Source organism: Ischnura elegans, chromosome 12 (genome assembly GCF_921293095.1).
Source record: "Ischnura elegans chromosome 12, ioIscEleg1.1, whole genome shotgun sequence".
Classification (NCBI taxonomy): Eukaryota; Metazoa; Arthropoda; class Insecta; order Odonata; family Coenagrionidae; genus Ischnura; species Ischnura elegans.
The window spans coordinates 37,055,833-37,076,903 of NC_060257.1; the positions used below are offsets into that span (position 1 = coordinate 37,055,833).

At 39.0% G+C, this 21,071-nt stretch overlaps 4 protein-coding genes and 1 non-coding gene across 6 annotated transcripts; 3 read left to right on the plus strand and 2 right to left on the minus strand.

The window, feature by feature from the left end:
• Window positions 1-4,276: 4,276 nt before the first annotated feature.
• LOC124169462 lies at window positions 4,277-6,374 on the plus strand. The gene is made up of 3 exons (XM_046548077.1): window positions 4,277-4,637; window positions 4,734-4,870; window positions 4,960-6,374. The coding sequence occupies exons 1-3, from the start codon at window positions 4,469-4,471 to the stop codon at window positions 5,659-5,661; spliced, it is 1,008 nt and encodes a 335-aa protein (XP_046404033.1). The 5' UTR covers window positions 4,277-4,468; the 3' UTR covers window positions 5,662-6,374.
• Window positions 6,375-6,399: 25 nt separating this feature from the next.
• Window positions 6,400-7,843, minus strand: LOC124168663 (protein ANTAGONIST OF LIKE HETEROCHROMATIN PROTEIN 1-like). Its single transcript, XM_046546927.1, has 3 exons — window positions 7,750-7,843; window positions 7,410-7,589; window positions 6,400-7,316 (listed from the first exon to the last, which is right to left on the minus strand). The coding sequence occupies exons 1-3, from the start codon at window positions 7,841-7,843 to the stop codon at window positions 6,400-6,402; spliced, it is 1,191 nt and encodes a 396-aa protein (XP_046402883.1).
• A 1,569-nt stretch (window positions 7,844-9,412) lies between these two features.
• Window positions 9,413-11,199, plus strand: LOC124169700 (putative nuclease HARBI1). Its single transcript, XM_046548385.1, has 4 exons — window positions 9,413-9,466; window positions 9,643-9,851; window positions 9,952-10,243; window positions 10,604-11,199. The coding sequence occupies exons 2-4, from the start codon at window positions 9,661-9,663 to the stop codon at window positions 10,634-10,636; spliced, it is 516 nt and encodes a 171-aa protein (XP_046404341.1). The 5' UTR covers window positions 9,413-9,466; window positions 9,643-9,660; the 3' UTR covers window positions 10,637-11,199.
• A 1,208-nt stretch (window positions 11,200-12,407) lies between these two features.
• LOC124169476 lies at window positions 12,408-18,076 on the minus strand. Of its 2 annotated transcripts, XM_046548093.1 has the most exons (4): window positions 17,639-18,075; window positions 14,710-14,992; window positions 14,016-14,344; window positions 12,409-12,833 (listed from the first exon to the last, which is right to left on the minus strand). In XM_046548093.1, exons 1-4 carry the CDS (start codon window positions 17,816-17,818, stop codon window positions 12,813-12,815), a joined length of 813 nt encoding a protein of 270 aa, XP_046404049.1. In that variant the 5' UTR covers window positions 17,819-18,075; the 3' UTR covers window positions 12,409-12,812. The 2 variants fall into 2 exon arrangements, with proteins under 2 accessions (XP_046404048.1, XP_046404049.1); XM_046548092.1 differs by having other exon boundaries at window positions 12,408-14,344; window positions 17,639-18,076.
• A 2,439-nt stretch (window positions 18,077-20,515) lies between these two features.
• Window positions 20,516-20,588, plus strand: Trnas-gga. Its single transcript has one exon. It is a non-coding gene; the product is annotated as a tRNA-Ser (tRNA).
• Window positions 20,589-21,071: the final 483 nt, after the last annotated feature.

Sequence of the window (21,071 nt, forward strand, 5' to 3'; positions counted from 1 at the left end):
GAAGTATTGAGTTTTAAGTTTTTTAAGCATTTTAGAGGAGTCATATGAACAAAATTAGAACCCTGACAACTCTAATCTCGACATCTGGGCACTCTGGGAAAAATCGACAAGCCAGACACATTTTTTCCTCACACCCATGACGAATTTAATTTTGAGGGGGTTCGAGCCCCCTCAGGTCCCATGGAGTCGGCGCCACTGATGTGGAATATTGTCAATCTTTATATCCTGCATGAAATGGAAGTATCTCATACTTCCCGATAAATTCACTCCGCGACAGCACAAGGTCGCGCAGCTCGAGTCTCCACGAGCATAAATTATGCCAAAATTAAAACTGTTGAAATTATTGCCTTCTAGATAGTGGTAACGTTATTTTAATATCAAACACAAATACAATGAGAACTTCTTGTTCACACGAAACAGAATTGACTTCAACTGAGCACATGGTGTGAATCGCACAGCATGCTACAACCAACCATCGATATATCGATAGTGTCTAAGCAAACTATCGAATGTAGTTAATTTGCTTTTCAATACTTCCTCTCAAACTAACTACACACAAGTTAAATTTATTGCATCAACTAGACCCAGCATTTCACACAAAGTCTTAAATCGTGGCCCTGCCAATGGCTTAGTGAGAATGTCAGCCACTTGTTTTAAACCCTCGACATGTCCAATGTTCAATGTTCCATCACTGCACTTTTCCCGTACAAAATGGTATTTAACATCTATATGTTTTGATCTCTTATGAAACTCTGGGTTATTTGCAAGTTTTACAGCGCTCATGTTATCAACTAGTAACTTTGGTGAGTCTTTTAAACATGTCACTTCAGAAAATAATCTTTTCAACCATACCAGTTCTTTAGCTGCTTCACTTGCTGCCACATACTCAGCCTCAGTGGTGGATAATACAACACTTCTTTGCTTTTGACTAAACCAAGAAATGGCACCCCCTGAGTACATACAAACCACCCCAGTCCGTGAATGTCTAGTTTTTATATCACCAGCATAGTCTGCATCACTGAATCCATGCAACACTTGCTCTGGGGAATCAACTTTATACAACAATCCATAGTCAGCTGTGCCACGCAAATACCTGAATAATCTTATCACATTTTTCCAGTCTTTGTTTGAGGGGCTCTCAAGGGATTGGGAGACAATACTCACGGCATAGGCTATATCAGGGCGTGTAGCCACCATTAGGAACATAAGGCTCCCTACAGCCTCACGATATGGTATACTGGCATCCAAGGGTTGATCCTCAGTGCCATCGTCACCACCAGAGGCACCAGGTTCGGCGGGTGTCGAGACAGCATTTGCATCAGCAAACCGGAACCGCTCCAGAACCTTCTTCGTGTATGAACCTTGGCTCACAAAAATTGAACCATTGCTTAGCTGCTGAATTCCCATCCCAAGGAAAGAACTAAGAGGGCCCATAGTGATTTTAAACTCCATCTTTAGATGCTCTAAAAACTCACTCATTTCCCCTTCATCTGTTCCAGCAATCAGCCCATCATCCACATAGATTACAATTAACAGTTTTTTGTCCATCCTATTCCTCACAAATAGACAATGGTCAGCAGAGCTCCTCTTCATCCCCTGTTTTGCTAAAAATGCAACCAGTCTGTTATTCCAGCAGCGAGGCGCCTGTTTCAGTCCATATATGCTTCGATTTAAGCGACAAACTCGGTTTGTACCATCCTCATACCTCTGTGGTTGCTGCATGTACACTTCTTCTTTAAGTTTTCCATAAAGAAAAGCTGTTTTCACATCAAATTGTTGAAGCTTCAATCTTTCCTCAGCAGCCACACTAAGAACCGATCTTACAGTCTCGAATCTTGCCACTGGACTAAAAGTTTCTTCGTAGTCAATACCTAGGCGTTGAGTATAACCTTTCGCTACCAAACGTGCTTTGTAGCACTGGACTGCCCCATTGGCTGGATGGGTTTTCACACGAAAAACCCACCGATTATTTATGACCTTTTTTCCATTTGGCAAATCAACTAGAGTCCACACTTCATTCTCTTTCAAGGAGTTCATCTCATCTTCCATGGCACTCTTCCACAAGTCTCCATCTTCTGAATTTATCGCTTCACTAAAAGATGATGGAGATGTTGACTCTGCTGCCATGACATAGTCCTTCAGATATGCAGGCTGCTTTACTTGCGCAGTGGAAGCGTGCTGGGCGCATAACCTGTTGAAATTATTATTAGACATATGCTGAGAGGCACCAGTGTCTGCAAGCCATGCTTCTCTAGGCACATTATTACCCTCAACTAAGAAAGATAAAAAACTTGCACCCTTGCCTGAAAAATGTTTGTTCCTCTTTTTACCTTGTTCAGGGCACTTGTTTGCTAGATGACCACGCTGATGGCATTTAAAACATTTTCTAGTCTCTTCTTTACCTTTCTTCGATTCGGCTTTCACAGCAAAAGCAGATGAGTCTATTTCCTTTTCCGGAAGCCTCATCTCAATTAATCGAAGTCTCTCAATCAGAAGATTGATAGAACGATCAGGAATGGGTATACTCTCCCACACACTTTTGAATTCAAAGTATTCCCTGGGCAAAGTCGACATAATTCTGCTCATCAAGAGCAATTCAGGGAGCACAGCATCCGTCAATCGCTTCAGCTCGTCATTCAGGTCCGTGAAGTCCTTCTGGAGACGAGCAACGTACGCTGCGATGTCTTCGGATTCCTTTTTCTCCGACGAGAAAAATTTCTCCATCAACCGATCCACTCTTTGGCCCGAACTTTGCTCATATACTGACTGCAGCTTCTTCCAAATTTCTTCAGCAGTGGCACATGTCGCAGTCAATTCAACATCAGCATCACCCATGCTACTCACGAGTATAATTTGTGCCAGAGAGTCGGCTTTTTCATACTCTCGCACAGCAAGTCTATGCGCAGTAATTTCACCTTCAGAAGCAGCCGTGGCAAGCATACCGGGATGTCTTCGTCCGTGAACTACATCGGCCACTTCGTGATGCTTCAAGAATAATTCTATTTGCCGTTTCCATCTACTCCAATTTTCCGCACCCTTCAGTTTTTCAATATTGGCTCGGAAATCCATTTTATAGTCCGTTTGGAACATAGAACCGAAGAACAAATCGCCAAAACTAAAGTTGCGATTGGAGTTCACAAAAATAACGTTCTCTCACTAAAACTGACCGCACATTTCCGGTGATCAAGCAGACTGGGTCCATAACCTGTTGGAATTATTGCCTTCTAGATAGTGGTAACGTTATTTTAATATCAAACACAAATACAATGAGAACTTCTTGTTCACACGAAACAGAATTGACTTCAACTGAGCACATGGTGTGAATCGCACAGCATGCTACAACCAACCATCGATATATCGATAGTGTCTAAGCAAACTATCGAATGTAGTTAATTTGCTTTTCAATAAAAACTATTAGCAAACGTTAAGTTACCATGATCCATTTACGGTGTAAGGATTACATTGATCTTAAAGTCCTGATTCTACATTCATTATTAGGAGATTTGGATCGCATACTTTGGATTTCGAACCTGAAGGAGGAATAAAACTATGGGCCGTATTTTAAGACGTTCCTATAGGAACGACTCTTCCCGTATGACGCGTTACTTGGGGGAAGTCAACCTCCAAGCGTTTTTTAAACGTACCTCTTCATTTGTAGAACCAACTCTATCTACAAGCATACCGATTGTCTCCCTACTAATTTGAGCATGGCTCAGACCACAGATTTCTGTGGCTCAGACCATGCTACTAAGGGTGCTTTCCAATCACGTATCTGCGCTGATCTGTTTGAAACTGTTTAGCTCAGAGCGTGTTCCAATCGCACCTGTGACGTCATCTGCGCTAAACAGATGGAAACACATCCTGCACCGTTGTTCGTCTGCGCTAGCAGACGAAAATTATGATGGCGGGAAGATATTTTGCTGACGGAAAATGAATTCCACCATCTCAAACATAAATATGATGATCATTTGAGAATAATAAACAATAATTTGGTCTAATGTATTAGATAAGATTAACCTCGTAATTTGGGAAGCATAATATTTTTTTCGTCAAACATAATTAAATAATGAAGCATAACATTGCTAACAATAGAACAAAAGGCGTCAGCAAGAGGAGATTTTCTCGAGTAATTGGCCTCATCAAAAGAGTTAGAAATGGAAAATGTAAGCTAAACGAAATTGTTATATTGCTTAGATTCTAAGCTGATTTATTTCATTAACTTACATGGATATCCTTAAAGCTGAGCGAATTATATACAAAGTATCCTTCAATGTTCAAGTGACGTTATATTTGCATTCCCTTAATTGTAATTCAGTACTGCAAAATTACTTTAAAAGCGGCAGATTTATTATACGGTGCTAACATTTTTTACGGCTTTACCTGCGTGATGTGAATAAGTTGTATATGTATCTCAATCCAGAAATGCGAAGTAAAGTATACCTGCCGGCACTGCAGCCTCACAGGAGAAATGGGGGAATTATTGTCCCACGGATGCTTCCTTGGAAGGAAACAAATTTTCCTCGAAGAAAATACTAACATCTTATTCTTTCCTGAAGAAGAAGTGAGTGCACTCACTCCACTTCCACATGTGGAAGGGGAAAAGGCAGACACGGCACAGGAATGTCAAGTTACAGATAGTAGGTGTTAATGGTGTTACACTCTTTGCTCTAATTTTGATCCTAATTATTTGCATCATAGCCCAAAACATTTGTGTATTATGCCTTACTTTACAGAATTTGATTGGCCAGAGCCTGCCGTATTGGCATTAATTACTGCATATGAAGCAAAATCAGATGAGCTTAATTCTGTTAAGAAAAGGCCTAAATTTTGGGAAAATCTGTCTGCGCAGATGAGTGACCTTGGCCACAAGGTTATCTAATTTTCCATTTTGTACTCATTAATAATAATAATTCTAGTTGAATTCTGTCAATCATTCCTTTTTGTTTTTATTTTTGAAAGGTAACTGCATCACAGGCGAGAAACAAATTCAATAATTTACTTGCCCGATATAAAAAATGTGTTGACAATATGGGACCTCATGCCTCTGGAAGAGCACCCATGAGGTTTAAGTATTTTGACCAATTTCAGGAGATATTTGGCCATAGGAATAATGTATGCTCCTCATATGTGGGAGGGTCATCTCTGATGGCCAATCCCATCCGCTCTGCTAAGGCCACAAATGTTCCTCTCACATCATTGGAGCCTAGGCTCCCCTCATCTCACATTGCTGTTGAGCCTGGAACTTCCGCATTAACTAAGGAAATGCTTTCCACTAATGCAGAGGGAGGTGAAAGAGCCAGGACGAATGTTGTGGATGTGATGAAAAAGAAACCTCCCCATGGCAGTGGGACTAAAGCAGCAAGAACAAGGTCTCAGCTGGAACAGCAGTGGCTGCATCATTTGAAGAGATGCGAGGAGAAGGATGACAGGCAGAAGGTCATCAATGAACAATTGATGATGATACAAAGAGAGAGGATGGAACTGAAAAAGAAAAAATTAGAAATTTGGGAGGCCATGGTCGAGGAGAAAAGGTTAAATGAGCAAAGAAAGGAAGATGAGAGGAGGGATAGGCACAGGGAAAGGATGCAGGTAGAGAGGGAAAAAATTAGGCTCCTGCAGAACCTTCTCACAAAAAAGGGGAGCCTTAACAGCAATGATTAAGTTGCTATATTTGGAAAAGTCAAGTTTTATTTTTTTTGTTTCACAGTTGTATTATTTTATTTCCCCAATGGAGCCAAAGAAGGTGAGAGATATTCATATCCCCAAGTGAAGGCACAATTATTTATATTACATAACCATTTTTTGTGATATCTTGCCATTAAATATTACTCTTTTGGTTGTTTTTCTGTTTAATCCGGGTTTTATATTTTTTAATTCTATGTATAATGTATTTTATTTTTCAAATCAGAAAATTTATTGATGACCTTATCAAATGGATTTTATCTTCACCATTCTTCCAACTGCTGTCAATGTCCATGTCAGTCGGGTTGCCTCTTCCGCCAGTACAGCCTTACTGAAGTCCATCTTCTCCACCTTCACTGCCATTGAAGACTTCACAGTAACCCTGGCAAGGGGCCCTTACAGGGTGCTACCATCCAGGCCAGATGGACCCAGGTTTTCTTATGAGGTTGTTACTCCTCCTTTCTGTCCCTTGAGAGACAGGCCCCGGGCTTGCCACCGGCAAAGCGGAGTTTTCAGCTTTATCACCAGTCTTAAATATTGGTGTAATGTGGCTGAATTTCCGGTAAGAGGGTAAAAGACCATTATCTAATGAATGGTTGAAGAGCAAGGTGAGTGAAAATGCCAGTGATTCTGAAGAAATATTGGTGGAATACCATCTGGCCCAGGTGATTCGTAACTATCCAAATTTACAAAATAATAATAAATCCAAAAACACAATCACTGAGGAAACATTTGCCGGAAAAGGTTCATCCTCCTATCCACCTGCAAAGGATTAATCCCCTCAGCATGACCATCAGCATGACCCTCAATATTCATGCCTGCATCTTCCTCATCTATCATAAAATCCTCATCTTCCCCTTCCTCTAGGCATATGTTATGCAGCACACAGCAGCTTAAAACTATTTTGGTCATCATCTGGATGTTTGATATTTCTAAGTATTTTAAACGTCGAAAGCGACCTTTGAGGAGACCAAACGCTTTCTCGACAACCATTCTTGTCGAAGAATGCAGAAAATTAAATTCTAAATGTTGGGGAGAAAGAGCACCATTATCCTTAAAGGGAGGCACAAGCCATTGCAGGGAAGGGTAGGCAGAATCTCCAATGATGAATTTATCGCCAGGAAACAATTCCTCAACTTCCTCCTCTGCAAACCTGAAAACCTCCGACCTCCTGAGGACTCTAGCGTCATGGAGTGATCCTGGCTCCCCACACACTACATTTGTGAATCTCATGTTGTTATCCACAATACCCTGCAGAATTATAGAAAAAAATTTTTTCCTATTGCAGTAATCCATGGCATTTTCCAGGGGTTTTTTAACAGCAATATGGGTCCCATCAATTGCTCCTATACACCCACGAATGCCCCTCAGGTCCTCAAAACCCTGCTCAACTGCTGCGATTCGATTTCCTCGTGGCCATTTGATTTGGTCATTTATAATGCTGTTGAGCCAGTCCACAACACGTTTTATGACTCTAAATGAAGAAGATATAGAAATATCGAACCTATCTGCAATGGTTCTCAGAGGCTCAGTATTAGATAAATACCACAGGGTCAGGAGTAAACTTAGCTCTGATGAAATTTTAGCCATGCCATCTGGATGGTGTGGAATTGATCCACTTGCTTGAAGGTCGTCTGAAGGAAGAAAATATTATTTTATACTACTGAATTTGGCTCTATAATATGCTCTGATATTCTTCGTACAATAATTGCAGTCTTGATGCTCACCTATCAAACGATATGCAGTTATGCGTCTCAGCCGAAAGTGACTACGGAACTGCTCATCATCGTAGCCGTGTGCTGTGGCAAGGAAATTGTGGACGCGCACCTTTCTTCTGCCACGTAGAAGCAGCTCGAACAAGGGGAAAATTGCATCGTGGTCAGCTTCCCCCTCATTCTCATCGGAAGCTTTAAATTAAAATTTTCGAATTTGAATGCTTTCAGAATGGTCGCATCAGTTAAATCCACATTTTTATAATTAACTCAAGGATATAAGGAAATGGCCGATCGCTAACCGATTACTAAATAATGCAGCTATCGATAAAAGATCATTAATTACTATTCTTACATGAACTACTCATGTTTTCCCATTCATCGTCACTGCTGCTGCTGCTACTCGACATGGGTTGCATCACATAATCCAGAACCAGTTGGTTCTCCATCACGGAGGACGGAAATACACTGCCGATAGTTTCTGATATATTAAAAAAAAGTTTATACTAATAAACAAGCACGCGCTCATGCCAAGTTATTTACATATTCAAATACATAAAACATATCAATAATTTGAAGCAGGAAGACTGACCAAAGGGGCAAGGTGAGCTACTACTCTTCTAATGTGTTGAAAGAATACGTCGATCTCCTTGAAGGAAACGAAATGATTCGTCGATGTGATCAATAAACGTCGATGTAAATTATTAGTAACTAAACAGCTGGAAAGCAAGTCAGGTGAACGGAAGCTCTGAAATGTTTAAGGCGCAAAAAACAACATAGAGAACCAAGGCGCAGCTCTACGGCGATATTTGATTATTAAGTAGCAATAATTCCATTATTTTCTTTCAATTGACACTTATTAATGCATTTATTAAATACAAAATGAAATAGACGACCAATTGTGTTCATAATTTATGTTTCGAAGGTCAGGTCAGAAGCATCAGGTCATTTGAACATTCAACTTTTGCCGCCGAACGGTCCGCCATTTGTAAACACAACGGTGCAGATGCGTTCCAATCGTCTGTTTCAGTTTGCGCTAGTGTGTTCCGTTCTGTTGCGATGTGAGCTGATCTGCGCAAGGTGATTGGAAAGCACCCTAAATTGTAGGAACGGTTTCAAGGCCTAACATGGCGGAATGCGTTGATCACCTCCGGATTTTGGCTTTTTTTTTTAGACACATGTGGCAATATGCGATCAAAATGTAGTTAAAATGTCGCTTCTTTAACCTGTTGATGTTTATTTATTTCATCATATATGCCTGTTATAAGGAAACGTATAAAAAGAACGAAAAAGTGAAGTCTGTAATAGCAATGAAGTAAACAACCATTGCATCAACATGGACGCAGAATTTGCAAGGTACGTGATGGAAGAGCCGTATATTTATGTTGGAAGAATGCACCTAAGGGATAGGCAGAATCCCATTGAGTTTTATTCAGAAGCGGAATTCCTCCAGAGGTATCGCTTCTCAAAGAGAACGGTATCAGACGTCTTATTACCTTACGTGAGGAGTGAGCGTTTAAGCAACCGTGGTTTGCCGATTCCGGATATTTTGAAGCTGCTAATTGCCTTGAGGTTTTACGCCACCGGGTCATTCCAGGTATGTGGTATCTTTTACTTAATATTTATAAATGTGTTTTTGTCGCGTTGATCATGTAATATATATTCAAATCCCTTTTGCAGTTAGTTTGCGGCGATCTGGCCGGGGTTACTCAGGGGACGGTGTCCAAAATTATTAAGGTATGCTTTCTCCTTAGTTTGGTAATTGTATGAGCGTAAACTTTCCATTTGTAGGGGGAGAGTTATAAGGTGTTTCATGACAAATATTTGGTAATCATTACAGAGCATCAGTAATGACCTGGTGGCAGTATTACCTCGGTACATGAAGTTGCCAAGTTCAGATGAAGATACTGCTCGATGCAAGAGATCTTTTTACGGAAAAGCTCAATTTCCTGGAGTGGTGGGTTGTATCGACTGCACCCATGTTCCGATTGTGAGTCCGGGGGGGGGGGGGGGGGGGGGAGTTTGGCGAGTTGTACAGAAACCGGAAGGGGTGGTTTTCCCTAAATGTGCAGGTATGTATATTTTATTTACCAATTTATCGTCATCATGTTGCACCAAGTTGTTAGATTTCTCGATGTTACACTACTATTTATTCAAGTTTCTTCTGCACTACTATTTAGAATGCAATTTCATTGTTTTTATGTCAACAAGTGCTAAAGTGGAATCTTATAATTTCATTTTAACTTAGGTCGTTGCCGGTCCAAATATGGAAATAATGGATATAGTTTGCAGATGGCAAGGTTCAGCTCATGATGCTAGAATTTTCCACAATAGTCGCCTTAAGCTGAAATTTGAGACCAATGAGGTGAAGGGCATCCTTCTCGGAGATAGTGGGTATCCTCTATTGCCATATCTTTTCATACCAGTTTTAAGACCAGAGTCTGCTTCTGAGAGGAGGTAAATAAGGAGAGAATTTGTGATTCACGTTGTAATTTTGACAAAAGTTATAGCACCTCAATGCCTTAAGTATGGTGTTTTATGAAAACTAACCTTTCAGGTACAACATCTCCCACATTAGGACAAGGTGCACCGTGGAGCGTACATTTGGGGTGTGGAAACGTAGATTTCCATGCCTCAGTATGAAGCTCCGCGTGAAGTTATTTACTGCACAGAAGGTCATTTTGGCTTGTGCAGTTCTTCACAATGTGGCTATGCAGAATCATGATCCTATGCCTGATCGTATGCCAGCTATGCCCAGGTTGGAAGTCCCTGTACAAAGACTCCAACCTGTTCACGGTAGCCCAAATGCCATCCGGGCGGCATTCATAGAGAGGCATTTTGGTGAAGAGGTAATTATTTTTGGGAAAATTAATATGATATGAAAATTACCATTTCAACTCCATTTGGCTTACTTTATGTGATATCAAAGAAGGAAATGATATGCAGAAATGGAGATATGTATGACAATGGCTGGAAAGATTTCAATTTTAACTTCCATAATTTCATTTATTTTGAAAGCTCACTGATAAAATATGATTCGATTTGATTTAAGATTATATTCAGTGTACTCCATTGAGAATTCACCATGTTAATCTTCAGATCTAACAACAATGTACTATTGACTTAGATTACTCATTATATGTAGCCCTGAAATTGTAAGGTATGCATGTTCTAACGAAATCATACAATGTCATTTTTCTTTTAAATAGGTCAATGTTCTTGAACCTCAGAACGTGGCATAGGATTTGATTCTGCATAAACACAATGAGAAGAACTTCACGACCCCAAAAATCTTGTGTGAAGTAAATAACTTCATGTGGCGTGGCACCTTGTCCCAGGAAGCAGACCTAAGGTATAGAGGATACTTACTGACTCCAAGGATATCATTTGTCTCATTGGTCTATGCATGCCATCTTTTTTGGAAAATTTTACATCATGAGCTTCAACTTGTCATTTGTAAACATATCCATTATTTCTATTATTGGGTAAAACATCTCTGTACAATTCGCCGAGTAGGGAGCATGGTTGCAGTGCAATCCACAACTCCAGGACTGCTTGCATTGCGCAGTATCTTATGCTGAAATTGGCAACTTCATCTCGAGGCAAATTATGGTTTGAAAATATCCGGATGAGGCAAACCGCGGTTGCTGAGGAATTCTACTTCTGAATTAATGGGATTCTGCCAATCCCTTTTGTGTATTCTTCCAACATAAATGCACGTGTCTTCCATCTAGTACTTTCATAGTGAATTGTGCAATTGCAATGGATCTTAATAAATAAATTATGTTATTCTGATTTAAAACCATGTATGTAGTTCCTTCATTTCCCTTTTTGCTCTAGGCTCCCACAAGTTTTGCATGTTCCTTGCAATGCATGAATATGGATAGCAAAATGAAGCATAAGAAAAGAGCTATAATTACTTCTCATAGCTATAACCCTAATTTCAGGCCTCTATCTGCGTGGAAATTAATTAAATGTTTTATGTATTATACATACTAAAATTTATCTAGCAGGCACATCCATGGACCATCGGACCATGTTATGCCCTTTCAATTTGTCCATTTCATATTTGTGAGGAAATACAATTTCATGGAAAAATAATCATGAACGATGAATAGGCAATCAGATAATATGACAAAAAATGGGCTTCGACAATTAAATTTTAGGAAATTAATAAAATTAAACAATTCTGTATTGAAATTAGCATCATTTAAAGAAAACCTTAGCAAAATTACTTTTCATTAAAACCTGAAGAGGTAGTCAGTCCCATCATGAAACATGACTGTATGATGGTAGGACTGATCAAAGGGAAGAGCAACAGGGGAGGGTTATTCAAGGTCACTTTCCATATTCTATGCTGCTAACATATCTTACAACAAGGAGAAGGTAATAAAAAATGTAAAGCAGGAACTTGATTTCAGCAATGGACCACTACTACATTGGAGAATTGAATCGAGAGCTACACGCAATCAACCTTCATATTGATGACAGATGTGATGAACTACATAGAATATCAAATGAAATCTTAAACAAAAGTCTCCTACAAAGGCAGCAATGCCTTGCACAGCAGTGAAATTACTAATGAGAGGAGTTGTGTAAGCATAGTATTTCATTAGCATTAAATTATTTTCATTCATGGGAGGTATTGAGAGAGATCGTTCACATGAAAGCAACTATATGCTAGAGTCACTATGGTTAACCATGATGCATTAATGACTGACATGTCAACATAAATATTACTCACTCAATTTGCTAAACGAAAGTTTTTCCAATGAATAGTTTGTGTTACCTTCAGCAACATGTTAAAGTGATCCAAAAACTGCTTTATTTTAACCACAAAACTACACCTTTAATGGTGACCACTCATGGTGAGAAAGGAATGCATCAAATTAAATATAATTATTACATTACGTATTGCTTTTACCTACGTCACCGAATTACCTGAACAGATTGAAAGAAAGAGTAATTTAAGGAATGGGAAATGCAGCTAAATAACATTAGCCATGTTCAATTGAATTAAACTTTATTTAAAATTTAAAAATAAATAAATACAAAAAAATTACAAAGGAAGGACGAAGTTGTTGGTTGACAGACAAAACATATTTCTGAGAGCAAGAAGACGATGCAAAATCAAATGCAAAGAAGGCAAAATTGCTGGTTGGATGTGCAGAATTACATGAGGAAGAGTTGGGATATGGCTAATGAAAGGCAGGAGTCAAGCAGGATGGAAATAGCTATGCAGGTGCAGAGGATCTCTTTCCAGTTACAAAAAGGGCACCATCACCAGGGGAAATGGTCCACGAGAAGGCATGGAAGCAGGCGGGAGTAATGGCATCTTAAATGACACAGACGCATCCAGCAGTCCGGGAGAGAGAAGCAGGAACAGGGAGCAAACCAACGCCAAGATAGAGGAGGAATTCATAGAGGCGTATCTGAAAGCTTACAAAGAAGTTGGCATATAAGCATATGATGCATACAAACTCCACACAACAATACAGATGTAATTTGGCCCCTCAAATCATGCATTACACCTTCATATCAATATGCAAATACAATGGTCATTCACATGCTTTTATTTACAATCATTCATTTAAGGAAGCATTGCATGGATTAAATGTTATCATGCTGGGTTTCATAACTGCAAGACTTCATACACTGAAAAGTTGGCTATGCATTTGAAAGTTTGAGTTCCCACAACTAATATGCCAATTCTGCAGAAAACTGAAACATGCATCAAACTTAACATACATATATTTTGTTTTCATTATCCCTAAAATTGGCTGATTTGAATGAATGTACTTTCCTGAATAGCCATTGGATTAGAATCATAAGCAAATAACTTTACAGATAACAAGATAATGGAGAATTTTAACAAGAAAGACCTTTACCTAGGTGAAAGAACGCACATATTAGGGATAATGAGTAACCAAGTAATGAATCCAGTAAGAAATAACTTTTCATTTTCCAGTATTTTAAAGTTATTGAAAAATAAAGACATGCCAGTCCTATAATTAAAAGCTATTAAGATAAAATAGAGAAATCAAATAATAGAAAAGATGTGTGACCGTGACATGCATTATTCAAGAACCAATGAGAAAGTGCCTTAAGCTTCATTGTCAATTCCTGTCAATACACACTTCAGTGGAATTTCAAATAAAACCAAATTAAAGGAAGTACTTCATACCTTAATGAATTTAATCTTTTAATGGGGGATAATAAAAAAGTTCAATAACGGGCAAATGGAATGAGTGGAAACAGAAATGTGTTCATGAAGAACTGGAGGCATTCCCTCCAATAGCAGTCTACCACTGGAAGAGATATTATTTCATGCTGTAGATGTTTCATTTATCACTATTCCAAGCACATCATCAAACAACAAGATAAAGAACAATGAAATGTCCTAGAAATTAAAGGGAATGCTATGCTTATTGTAAGTTAGCTATTTGCAGAAATTTTATTCATCAAGAGGTGTATTAAAAAGTTTGAAATGAACACTGATGCATTATGAACTCACAATAGGAATGATTATTGCCTCATGTTCACATTTAAGATTCTACTCATGTATTTGGCTGTTACTAAACTTGTTTTATCTTCAGCATAGTAATATATCATAACAAGTACCACACGCTTCAGCTTCGCCTCCTCCGTTTGAAGCTGTATACTTAAGATACGCCTCTTGAATTCCTCCTCCATCTGGATGGTCTTTCCAGCAGCCTTGGCGTTGGCTAGCTCCTGTTCCTTGATTGCGCATGCAATCTCTGCTTCTCTCTTCCGGATCCGCTGGATGGCATCCTCCTTTTCATTATAAGATGCCATGTGCTCCAGCCTAGCTTCCATCTCCTTCTCAATGGCCGCTTCCCAGGTAAATCGTGCCCTTTTCGAACTGGAAGAGGTCCCTGCACCTTGCATCCTCGGAGTGTATACTTCCTCTGCCGGTCTGTCCTCAAAATCTGAGGAAATATCATAAAGTATACCATTGATTAATGAAAAACATCCGATTACATTCCTGGAAATGGTGTCAAGAAACTCAACTTAACCTTAGTCATTATAATTATATATTGATATCCAATAACAACTTCCATAAGTCGCAGGAAAATAAGAACACAATACACAAAGGCTAGTACGATACAGTTAAATTTCTCTTTAAAGAAGTGTTATTCTTTCATGCAAAATCATGATACTGTACACCATTACTAATTTTTGGCTGGCAGATGTTATATGTGATACTTTTTTGATTGTTGTTAATCTCAGTGTGACACTATGGAATTCCCTTCGTTAATGATAGATACATAATCCTTATTTTCAATCAACTTGCCTGATATCTCAGAAACGTTGAGAGGAAGCAAACACTCCGAGGTCCCAACCCTACCCACCGTGGAAACGCTAGGGACCGGCAACTCGTCACAATCCCCAGCATTCAACGGTGAGTAGGAGATGGACGGCATAGCTACTTCCATCTCTGGGGGCAAATCTTCCCGACTGGTGGACGGCATAGGTCCGCCACCAGTCCTCATCCTCTCCTGCCTTTCATCAGCCAGCTCTTTTCTCTTTCTCATCTTCAGGTTATCCCAACTCTTCCTCAATTGCTTGGCGGTGCGCTATAAGGGCGAGAAATTATCGGTAACATTGAGGTTTACGGCACAAAATAAATTACTGGACAAACTAAAAATCAATATCCATCACTACAGCCACAATTTATAATGCTACGTTTATAAAAAAAATTACTTACTTTACCACGAAAAAAACAATTACAACTATTCCGCCACCATTGTGGAGTAGTTGTAATCATTACCGCTACCACGCCGATACCAAAAGCTCACAACAATAATTCCAATAGCATTCCATGGCTGCTATTATGGATAAGCGTTGCAAAAAATAGCATACGCTATTCTGCGGGTCATTATAGCAACGACCCCGTATTATGAATGAAGCGTAGTAATAATTTTGTTCGGAATAGCAGCATGCTATTTCTTGCGCGAGCTATTTGGAAGCTCCGCCTCTTCCCGTATGAAAAACTTTCTGAACAGTTTATGTAGCCAATGAGGGAGAAGATATTTTATATATTTTTCTGTATTTTACAGAATATTGACTTGAAATTATAAATAATTGCTTTATTTACATTTAAAAATTATATTAAACCTTGGAAATATATAATACGCTTTGAAAATCTCATTTAAGAAATCAGCTGTTTGTTGTGGTTGTGATAATTTCCCAATGGCTTCAGACAGGTGGGTTAGGTCATAATTTCGTTGTTATAATGATGATTTATCGGACATAAATATTCAATGATTTACCTATATCCGATCGGTCCTTTACCGTGAGATATATGCTATGCGAAATAATCATTGAAAGCTAAATATGTTTGATTTTCTTCGTAAATGTGTTAGGCTTCGAAGTCTGTTTGCTGCATATCAGAGTTAATATGTATCAACTTTTATTGTATTGCTCGTGACGATATCGTTTTACTGTATGAACTAGAAGCTTTCGTTTCTAATGTTATCTATATATTATATGACTCCCTAATTTCAGTGTTCATTCTCTGTTTAGGAAATGAAGTAGGTGGCAACGTCACAGCTGTGCTTTCATGTATTATGATGGAATAGTATCGATATTTCAGCTGCATATTTGGAAAAAGCAGAGGGAGGTGATGGTGAATTTGAGGATGGATGGAACAGCTGTGAAAAAGTGAATCTAGCAATAGTGAATCGTGTGGAAAGTGCTGTTGTGTCAGTTAATTATCATTGTTTTCGTATCAGCTGATTTTATTATGTGCTCACTGAAATTTTTGATAGAACCTGAACTGTGCCGATAAACTGAAACTTAATTGTGTGAATAACTTACTTGTCTATAGAGGAAACAATTTGTATTCAATTCCACATGATATATATTGCATTAATGATGTAGTGCATGGATATTCCATTAAACGTTTGTGGTGAATCATATTTGTTCGGAAACTTTATTGGTGTTCGGAGAAATCCTTTGTTTTCAAGCAAGTAATTCAAGTCGACTGCCCGTGTTTATAATTTAGTAAATTTTTAGTTTTAATTGTAGAAGGCAGCGAATAGTGGGGAAAACAATTTCGACTCGTTGCATGTATTTGTATATACTGTCCAATTGAGGAAATGAACGGCTGATCAAAGTATATGGTATTATTATGGTAATATATGGTTTTCATTGAAAGCTATAACTATTAATATATTTGGCGAGTTAGTGTGTTAACACAAGCTTGAAATTTTTCAAGAATCGACCTGATAGCCTACATTGAGGATATTTTTAGTAGCAAGTCAAGTGATGAAATAAAATTATGAATTGTAAATATGAATAAAACACGTAAAATTTGGGCTAATGATAGTAATTCTTTGCATTAATTGTTATTGTTTTCGTACTGTCGATGAAGCAAGCTTGTGCTTCATATATTAAGCTCGAATGTTAATTCCTAACCAAATCACTTAACTAGTTAAATATTCATCACTTATGCTACTATTATTTAATTAAAATAAAGCTGATATCATTTTATTTTTGGCTATTATTCCATTTTTCAATGCTTGATTAGGTTACTTTAACCTCAGAAAAACAATTCGACATCGCAATGCGCACGTTTTCTGGTTGCAATACCGAATTGCTCGGCATCGAAGACCGCGTAATATTATAGCAAGCCTACCGGTTGCAATTCGCCGTTCATAATAGTAAATAGCAACGGGCCTATGCTATTCTGAGAATTACGTCTTCCGGTGTAGTAAAAACACGAATTGCAACCGTTCGTAATACCAAATAGCATAGGCGTTGCAATACGCTATATTATAGCAACATCGGTTGCAATAACGAAGAATAGCATGATGCTATTCCATCCATAATAGCAGCCCATAACATGGAATTATTGTTGTGAAGCTTTTGGTTTCGGCGTTGGAAAGTAACATTTATTTGTATTGCATGGCGTGAATCATACTTCATCTTGCATTGCTAATGAAGGGAAATACGTTACAAGTGAATCTCTGACAGCGACATAATCACAAAGGTTTTTTGCAATCTACTACCAAAATGCACTTGAGGATTCCAGCAAAGAATGGAAAACAAACTTCAAAGATTTATCAACCGATTCTAAACCCCGAAGCCAATGAATGATCCAGGAACTTAAGTAGCGTTCAAAAAAGTCCTTCTTCTAAACAGAGTTATACGAGTTATGCAGAACCTTTCCTACAATCGCACAATACATTCATAACCATCATACTTCCAAAGTTACTTACCCTCCGCACAAATTCATTAGAATTAAATTCTTCCTGCACATCCAACCAGGCTTTCGCCTTCTTCGCATTTGATAATGCATCCGTCTTCTTGCTCTCCAAAACCTCCTGATGCTTAACAATGATGTCAACCAACAACTTCGTCTCTTCCTTTGTGAGCCGAACCATACGGCGGTCCTCCATCTTTCTGTCTGTTTCTGTTTCGCGCAATGAACTGTGGGCAGCAAACGCCACACGAAACGTCAAGGACGCGTGACGTAGATATGAGAATTTCAGCGAGCAGCTCAACACTCACTACTTCGAAGAGGAAGAGATTGCTTTCGTAGTAGGAACGTTCTTGACTGCGAATAGTAGGTGGAGATACATCTCTAACTCTCCCCACTCCGGCGAAGAGTAAGAGAAAGAGATTCGTTTAAAAATACGGCCATATGGCCTTATAGATTTAGATTAGCAAGCTATTCAATCAAAATAAATCATTTATATTCAACACTAGCAGACCACCCGGCGTTGCTCGGGAAGGATAGTAGCCAGAGAAGTGGAAAGATTGGAACTTGAAATTAATGGTCACATGACAGGAATTTAGATAAATGAACGGAGCCGGTATAATGATGGTACACACATCGAACAATGGAAGCATGCTATGAAAACAACACACATGGGCGGATCCAGGATTTCTTTCTGGAGGGGGGGGGAGGGCACAAGCAACACCATATCAAGGATTTGGTTCTGGGGGGGCACAAGTATACCCCGTAATACAAAACGAACGCAATGATAATGGGTCCGCATTAAAAATCTTGCATATTTTTAAGGGTCTGGGGGAGGGGGGAACGTGCCAATGCCAATCCCCCTGATCCGCCTATGACAACACATAACAGCGAACAATGGAAAAAAATTATTTCCCTAAACGCGCACGGGATCAGCTTATACCCCGCTCCAATCATTGATCATTACGTGTGTCCGTTTGCGCGTAGACCAAAAACGTCACGTGAATGACAGCAAAAATGTTTGCACCAAGAGGATTAATTGGTAAATGTAGAATCCTTTGAGTTATGTTTTCCCTTTGAACGTGTAGAGAGGTGTGCCTACTCTGAAGGCCGTTTTACACGGTACACGGAATTGCACAGGCTAGAGCTGCATTAATTTCTAAAATGGCGTGGAATTGCGCGAATGCATGAACGAAATTAGAACAGGGGCTATTTTGCCGTCTCGCATCCACGCATTCTCGCATGTGTTCTAGCAATTCACCGCTTTACACGACGCAATTTTGATTGCGCCTTCACACGTACGTCAGACTGCGCAATTCCGTGTACCGTGTAAAACGGCCTTGAAGGATGGCCGACCACAAAAGTTGCAAGACGTTACGTGACAGCCGGTATTGCGTAAACGACGCAAATAACGCGTCGGTCATAACCAGAAATATCACTATGGAGTTTGGATGAATGAGATGCACCTATGTAGTAATTTTAGTTGCAATCTATGCAGCCGTATGGAAATGCATAGCGGGCAAACAAACAGACATCCTATCTTCTATATTATTTCTGCTGTATAGATACCTTTTTCTCAACTTATACGCAACCAAACTCTACAAATGAGGTACCAAAATGCACAGAATTTATCGAAGAACATGCGACGGCATATCTTACCTCCTAAATATTGCTATCGTTTCCTAAAATTGGTTTTTAAATAATTTAGAAAAAAAAACAAAAAAACAACCACCGGTAAATATTCCTGACGTTAACAGCGCACAAACTGATACATTTGTTCATTTGCAACAATATCTCACATTCTTTAAATAACTTTTATCAAAATGCGGCTGATTCCACATTCAAGTCTCCTGTTGATACGTAAGTATGAGTCATCATGTGCGTTTAACAGAGGATAGTGTAATTACTTCCAATGTTATGTTTAAAGAGGTCCTCTGACCTCAATTTGTACACGAACATTCCAATTAAATTTGAACATAAGACCCTGCCTTTTTTTTCTATGTTTTAAAATTAGAAACACGCATATCCCTCTGTGGACCTGCATTGAAAAGAGCCGGGGAAGCCCGCTGTGAGCGAGCGCAGCACCCTCGTTTTCTATATGTATAGATGGATAGGTAGTTAAGTTGCCACTCTTTCCTCTGCATTCTAAGGTTAATAAAATTTTCACTCTTGTATGTGGTATATGTACTTTGAACGACCTCACTCTCACCTCCACATTCCATATTTCTTGGACGTTTCAGTTATTTATACTACAAATAATAGAATTGGATGTCTATTGTACATTCAAATTGAAGTGCCACTGTTGCAATGTAAAGAGGGAGATTTTGACGCAGCGTGTTTCAATTTTAGCCAAATTTGTAACCCAATGAGTAATTTACTTCTTTCTAGCAAGCTGGGGTGAGAATTGTCCTTGACCTTAAATCATAAAAATGTTCAATATTAAGAAAGTAATGAAGAAACATCTTGTTCTGAATATCTCGTCCCATTTAATGATATGCCTGAGCATTTCACTGCATCAATACAGTTCCTTGGATTCCTCTTTTACGCTCAACTTATGTCAGCAGAATGGTATATTTTCATTAAGTATATATATATATTTATATTATATATATATTCGCCTGTGGCGACCTGTGTGAATGTGAATTTGAAATGTTTGTGACCTTCATGGTTCGTTTCCTCTTCTTGGGATCAGCGTTCCCCGAAACGCATGTGCTATATCTATCCTACTGTGTGTGTGATTGTGACCATCTTTAATTCCATTTCTTCTTCTGTCCGCGTTGAATTCTTCGTTCGTGGCGGGACCTACGCCCAGAGCCATCTCTTGGCCAAATGATAGGGCTAGACCTCGGGGGATTTGGTGTATAAACCCCCGCCGAAAACACTGGAGATTAGATTAGCCTGGATAGCTCGGTGGTCTGAGCATCTGCCTGGAAAGCAGAAGGTCCGTGGTTCGATTCCCGGTTCAGGTGAACTTTTTTCCATGTGTTTTCGGCCTTCATTCCATCTCCACGCCACAGTGTGTCATCGTCTTGCATAAATGTTTCTGTCTCTTTGTTTCAATTTCTATTATATGTTATTATGATTATATATATATATATATATATATATATGTACCACAAGAATTGGAAGAATATTTACTGATCCATCAAACTCTCTCCTCAGCAGAGCAAGGTCGCCTGGCTGAAGCGAGTCATTGCACAGTACTGTTTTGTTCAAATTTAGATGATTAGAAATAGTTAACTCGCTGTTTGATCTCTCAGTTATGTATTGTATGAGGAATGCACATTTTTAACGGTAATTCCACGTTCAATAATAAGAGAGTTGGGCTACAGAATTTCCCGACTTCAAGTTACGGAGTAATTTACTCCTTACATGATAAGTGGACCCTGAGCAATGTGAGAATTACTGTCTACTTTGAATCATTATTCTATGTGCAATATAAAAAGTTACAT